Raw genomic sequence first — 7,223 nt, 5'->3', positions numbered from 1 at the left:
AATCTGCAGAAATAGAGGCACCATTCTTTCAGCTTCACATCCAGATGCAGTGACATACATACATGATGTTATATTTGTTCAAATGTTGGTAACAGTTTTAAAATTTAATTTGGTTGTTAAAGTAAATTAGACAAAATGACACATTAATTTTGCGTATTAGGATATTTAATATGATGTACAGATGCAAAGATAGCACGGGTTATATCTATGGGAAATTCAAAAGGGATTTCTAGTTTTTTCTGAATTACATTTGTTCCATTAGCCTTAGCTCATGTTGGCCTATTTTCCTTCTTGACTCTTTTCCTGCCACGCTCGCCTCACAATGCACCTCTCCAGCCTCCAGCTTTACTCACGTCCTGCCTCGTCAGTCGGCTCCCCAGCCCGTTCACCTGCTGCCTGCACAGTCAACCCCCCCCCCCCCTTCTGAGCTCAGCCTACTTTGCGTCTCCCCTGCAAGCTACTATTTTCTCTTTGCCCTCAGCCTTCACCAGAACCCTCATCTCCATGATAGATCTTCATTTTATCACCTGTAACAGTGTTGTTACAGGTTCCAACTATTCGGATTCTGAGCTAAAATTTGTTTTTTTACTTTGCTTAATCTAATTGCAAAATGTACTAATATAATGAGATCATCCAATGACTTAATTTTTCTCACAAATTTAAAACCTCAATAATGTTCTCACAATTTTAAGCCCTAATACACCTTTGTATATAAAGGTTTGCTCTAAAATCATTTGATCACTATTGCCAGTGGTCATAGGTGCTGCAGAGCACAGCTCTGATCTCTGGAATGCGCTGTGTGGTCAAAAGCTGGAAAACTATGGCACTCATTAGTGCACATACCATCACAGAGGCCCAAGAGTCCCCTGACTTCACCAAATTCCACACACTCGTTGAAACCTATCCCTTAAATGAGCGTTTTGATCAAGATTCAGTTAATATTGTATGGGAAATCAGTGGAGATGTCAAGAAATATCACCCATGGTAAAGAAGGTGATAAAACAACTGAATGGGTTATTTTCTGGTCCACACCGCACCCTTCCAAATTTCAAGTGCTTTTTGTTTGATCCTGGGAAATACAGACAAACAAACCAACATACAAATGGACTGGGGTGAAAACATCACCTCCTTGTTAGAGGTAAAAAGTGCTTTCCAGCCTTGAGCATGTGTTTTCAATTGAGCTTGTCAGAGAGCTGCAAGAGAACCTGATTTATTTTGTGAATTGTGGCCTTTAATTGCGACACCTTTCTAAAATTACTATAAACAACTGAAAGCATAGTTTAGCAGAAGCTTCGGTGTTGTAGGTGTAAACATTTCTCAAATTAACACCACGGTTCATGTTTCTTCTTACCTTGAGGTTTCCCCCACATTTCTGGAAAGAAAACCTTTGACAGCCACAGTTTTGTACTGGTAGAAGAATAATGGGTGGGTATTCTAACACCAGCTTTTGCCTACAACAATTCTACCTTAGTGCTTATAAATTGTCCAGGTGGGTGGCAGAGTTGTCAGCTTGTCTGCGTGCTGTAGCACACCTAGAGATAACAGAAGGACTAAGAGCCGCTCACGTCTGACTGTCTATAACAGCAGGGATAAACCAGAGGGGAGGGAATAATGCAATGAGCAGCTGTCTCGTCCCCGGTTCACAGGAGATGGTGGATGCTCTGCCTTAAGGCAAACAGATTCACTTCCAGCTTCACTAAGTCCAGATTTGGCTAAAAACATTTTTGGGTTCAGTCTCTACTCCCCCAACCAGCCTCTGGACAAACCATCAGGCTCAGTTTTTTTGCAGGCGTGAAATATAAACCGTCCCCTGGAGGCCGAGAATCTTTAGGGGCTGATGTCACTGGTTCTCTGCAGGCCTCAGCAGTTGCAGTGGATCAAATCCAACCTATCATAGGTGACGCAGAACCACCAGGTCTATATAGGTTGGTGTGACAGTCTTCCTCTGAAGGTGACACACCACCTGCCGAGCTCATCCCGGAGGGTTATCTTCATCCTGCAATGAAGGCCTGTAGCACTTGAGAGATCACTTTCCTCAGAGGTGCTCCTTTGGACTGGACTTGTTCTGACTACAACCGTTCCATCAGACAGAACTGTCACACAGTTAACTTTTTAATGACCTCTGCTGTTGCTATACATGAGAATGTAGCACGGTGGAGTAGCAGCAGAACTTTCATTTTAATTCAAACATGTCTGCAGTCATGAAAGTAGAGATTTGAGAGAGACAAAGATGCAATGTGTCAAAAGCAAAAACAAAAGCACAAAGTGTTTAATGATAAATAGCTGCTTTGAACTGCTGCTGCTGTGTGTGAGACTGATAGAGCTTTGATTCTGTTTCAAACCAAATGGGATGTGAGGAGCAACGCGTGTAAGGCAACTCTATTATACACTTAAACACACATTGGTTATATTGACCCAATCCAGATGGGTCTGAAATACCAGAAACAACATAGAGGAGTGAAAAGAGATAGCAGTGTTCTTGGTTTCACAATTATCTCTCAAGCTGCTTTCAGGCATGCACAGCGCAAATTTTCTATTTTCCAACTTTTTCACAAAGCTCCCTAGTAAAATATCAATATGTCCGTGTGAGCCCATGTGAGAGTACAGCAGGAAAAGGTCTGCATTAATCACAACAAGCGAGTGGGCGTGTGGAGGACGTTTGGAACGCACAACAGATGCAAAACTGAAAAGACAGACGAGAACAATACAAATACCTCAGGAGGAAAAAGAGGAGCCACATACGACACTGATGAAGATGCCAACTTGGGGGGGTAAAATGAGATCTGAAAGCTTTTGGTGATAAGTGATAAGAAATCTAATGCTGTGAACAAAAACACTGGGATTTTTCCAGTAGAATTTATAATGTCTATCCTGCAATGCTCTACCATATACTCAAAACTGAATACTCTGCAGAATTTTCTGTTGTTGGGAATTTGTTTGACCTGGAAAATATCCTGCAGTGTTCTTCACACACTGAAAAAAAATAAAACAGCTTGAAATAGTTGAACTGACATAGAAAGTTTGGTTGACAATGTTAAACCGTCCCCTAACTTTCCCACCAGCGCCACCATGAGATTAGCATCGTATTTTTGAATTTTATTCGTCCAATATTTCTTGGACCAGACATCCACAAATCTAGTGACATTCCCATCACCATCTCCTTTGTGTTTAGAGCTAATTGATAAATCACACAAACTCACAGTGGACATGTAAACATGATACCTGCATGTTATTAGTCATTGTTAGCATGTTAGCTTGTTGTATTTAGTAAGTTCAGCCCAACAGAGCTGCTATAATGGTTGCAATACTCTTTTTTATTTGTTTCCAGTGACTGGCGCTCGCTGCCTTGGCCTTGGTTTCAACTCATGTGTCTAGATCTTAGTTTGGATACATGCAGTATTAAATGCTAAATTAGGCTTTCAGGCTATTATGGTAAATTATAACGAAAATCCTCCCTAATGCGTTGAACCACTTTTAAAAACAACTGTTGTTAATGTACCATGGCTCTCTGACTCCCTTGTACTATTTGGTGGTGCACTTTCAAACTCCCATGAAAAAAACTGGGAACATGTAGACAATGTGACATCACACAAAGACTTTTACAATAATATACACAACAGGGTTTTAAAAAAGAAGATCAGCTGGTTTCTGCACCAGTATCTGTGGGAAAACTGGAAGTCCACGGTTGCGTGCTCTCTCCCACTCTCTAAATTCTCTGGGGGTCTTATAGTTTTTTGAAGGAATTAATAAGGAGAGGCAGATAAGACAGGCAAAGAGAAACTGGGTCGACAAAAAAAAAAGTTCCTCACAGCACTTGTAGAATATTATCAGAAAATATCTCTGAACCTTTGTGTTAATACGTGGATGATGTACACTTTCACGTGCCATATAGCATAAATCATCCCTGTCTCTGGGCAAGTACCACCTGAAGCATTGAGATGTAAGACTGAAGCTTCTCCTCTTCCTCATACCTGGCTCTTCATCCTGAGACTTAAGAAAGAGTGTGAGAGGCCTCAGAGGGAGAATGGCTTTCGAGATTGATGCATACCTCTGACTGCAGGGCGGTCTCGCCTCACTCTCCCAACTGATTCCACCTATTTAAGAAAGTCTGTCTGCAGGGGATCGGCTCCATTTTTTTCAGCTAATGCCCCTCTCAGCCAACTGACCATTAGATGTCCATTAAAGCCCCTCCACCCGAGGAGACTCATTCAGCCTATTCTGCTGCGCTCCATCTTCTGATAACAGGAGCGTCTCCACTGCCGCAGAGAAATAATTAACCTTTTAAATTGTTCACCGAGGAGACGGCTGGGAGTGAAATGGGTTTTGTGGCCTTGTTTCTTGGCATAATTTCTCCTATAAGTTTCTTCTTTTGTTTTTTTCTTTAGTTTCTATCTATCTATCCATCTATATTAAATGAGAAACAATCTAGAATCCGAAAAAATAGAGTCATAATAATTTGAAACTTAAGACTTAGTATTTCGATAATAAACTCATAATTTAAGGCTACTTGTCATGTTAGAGCGGGAATATCAATATCAGTCAGTCTCCTGCATTGAAATGAGGCATGTGGAGCATCTTGTTAAATTAGGCTTTAGTTTAAGCTTCACAAACTACACCTTAATGTTTTGGGTCATCAGCAGCACATCATCAGAAGTATCAGAGCTTTGAAAAGATTGTGAAAGACTTTGAAGAAACAATCATATGGACCAGGGGAAATTTTTTCTTTTTCAGAGAAGAAAGAGTTTGGTAGAGGTTGAATGAGAGATTATTGTTGGTTACATTTGTGTGATAATCAAAAGAGGTTTACTTTTTTCTTAAAATTAGTAAACCTGATATTCAATCCAGAGGAAGTGAAACTCTAGCCAGCGAGTTCTCCTCTCTCATTTCCTTGACTGTTTTCTCGTTAAAATACAACTTTATATTCGCTATATCATGACTCTATTCCCATTTACGACTTTATTCTATCTATGAAATCCCTTCGGAACATAATCTTAATGTACAGCAGCATTTCATCTTTACATACACTGCAGGTCTGACAAACTCCTGACCTCTAAAAATGAGATACATCTCTCCAAACATAACTCAGACTTTTATCTGCTGTGTCTTTTCATGTCTGTTCTCTCTCTCACTCTCTCCTGCTGCCTTTTGATATGTTTCAGGTTCTTGCTGGGGAGGAAGCTGACATCACCTCCAGCATGCTGAACACCGAGGACGCCGACACCCCTGCTGAGAAACTGGTTTACCATGTCGAGATGCCAACCAATGGGATGGTGGCGCTGAAAGAGGCGCCCGAGGAGGGCATTCTGAATTTCACTCAAGCCAACATAAACAAAGGGGAGATCATCTTCACCCATGAAGGTGAGAGGAACCGACGTCCCTGTTCTTTCATTAGTGTGGTGTAACATACGACCTCTACTGACCTCTGTGTGCCTGCTTGAATTACAATAACACAGCTTAATGTTGGTCATGGGTTTCTAAGAAGAGATCCTCATACCTGGCCAAGTAATCAATAAGTTAAACTATTAAACCCTTACAGATATACTGGGGTTCTGTTGTTTAAATGTTACATTACAAGGTCATAAAAGCAAAAAGTTTCCTTTACATTCTACCGTTATAATTGTAGTATAAATAATGACACATATAATAAGTCATGAAAGATGAATGAAAGACCTAAAAGAAAGAAATGAGAAGATAGCCGATGAATAAAGTGAACGACACGCTTCTAATCCCATCTGTCCCTGTAGGTGAGGAGTCGGGTGGTTTCGGTTTCACCGTGACAGACGGCGAGCACACTTCTCCTCTCTATCAATTTGTCATCACAGCCAGGCCTCTCACCATCACCATGGTAACGCAAGAGGAGCTCATGGTGTTCCCAGGTAAGACGCCAAACTCCTCCAGATTTGAAACCGTGAAGCCGTTACAGTACAGACAGTACAGCATATAAGAAATTACTTTGGAACTTGATCAATACATTAATGTACATTCATAATTGTTTATAAACAATCAAAACAAATGCACCAGTCACTAAATGCATAATACCATAATTATATAATTGGAACAATAGCTGAGAACTACATTGGTGTAAAATTTGTGCATGTACGGTCGTGGTGAAATAATATAAGACTTATGATTCTCAACAAGCAATACTTTCTGGTCCTCAATTCCTTTGGTGTGAATCTCTGAGGGAAAATATACATATTGTGTTTTTTGACATTGCATATACTCTTATAATTATCAGATAAACTCCTGACCACTGGCTTGAATACACCATCATAACTCAGATATAAATCTGCTGTGTCAGACACAAGATGAGGTTAACCACAGAGAGTTTGTCCAAACCTCACTTGTTCCTTTGGAGAAAAAAACGTTCTTGTATTGAAGGATCCTTCTTAAGTTCAGTTTTCAGTCCATAAATGGAGAAAGATTTAGCTTTTATGGCAAATATAACATTTTCCAAAGATACAGATCTTGAAAGTACTTTAGACCACTGGCAAAGAAATCTAACAAGGGAGTATTTCCAAAAGACAGAAGACTTGTATTTAGTCGGCAGATTATACAAAATGTACTAGATTTTACATACTGTGAGAGCCAGTAAAACAAAAATGAAAATAGTGACATTGCAACAATTTAATGTATGAAAGGAAATATTTTACATACAGGACATAAACATTGATATAATGTCTGTGATTGTAGCTTTTTCCACAGTCAGAGTCTGATCTTATTCTAAACCTAATGAAATAATATTGAGGCTTACATCTCTCCAAAAAAAAAAAATCAAGAATACATATTTTACAAAAGAAAACGCCCGATACACCGGTAAAATCTAGACATAGAAGCAGCATAGAATTTTAGTCAGCATTAATGTATGAGAGAGGTTTGTCTTTTGGTCATTTCAATATTAAAGTTGTAGGAATTTGATTTGAGCTGATGGAACTTTTGCTCAATAACACCTACAAAATGTTGATGATGTAGTAGTTAATGTTGCGCCGGACCCACCTGAGTTTCCAGAGATTGAGCCTGTTGAATCAAAATATTGTATCTAAAACATGCTGAATGTGAGTGTAATAGAAACACACGAGCAGAGGACGTGACCCTCTACGTGCCGCTGCTCATATCAGACCAATTAAGGTTTGAATGGCAGTGGATTGAATTATTACTTATGTATTGAATTTTTCATTGATAAGGTGAAGACTGGGTATTTTCAGTCACACAGTCTCATTTAC

General features: G+C 39.7%; 1 protein-coding gene across 1 annotated transcript in view; it reads left to right on the top strand.

Moving 5' to 3' along the window:
* Positions 1-7,223, top strand: part of cspg4 (chondroitin sulfate proteoglycan 4) — a 66,787-nt gene that overhangs the window by 51,797 nt on the left and 7,767 nt on the right. The window contains exons 7-8 of the mRNA XM_053427820.1: positions 5,160-5,358; positions 5,745-5,876. Of these exons, the coding sequence (XP_053283795.1) occupies positions 5,160-5,358; positions 5,745-5,876 (331 nt within the window). The remainder of the gene's footprint in view (positions 1-5,159; positions 5,359-5,744; positions 5,877-7,223) is intronic.

This window comes from Pleuronectes platessa, chromosome 7, assembly GCF_947347685.1.
Source record: "Pleuronectes platessa chromosome 7, fPlePla1.1, whole genome shotgun sequence".
In the NCBI taxonomy this organism is placed as follows: domain Eukaryota; kingdom Metazoa; phylum Chordata; class Actinopteri; order Pleuronectiformes; family Pleuronectidae; genus Pleuronectes; species Pleuronectes platessa.
Note: the sequence above shows the minus strand (reverse complement) of the source record. Positions and strands in the feature narration are given on the sequence as shown.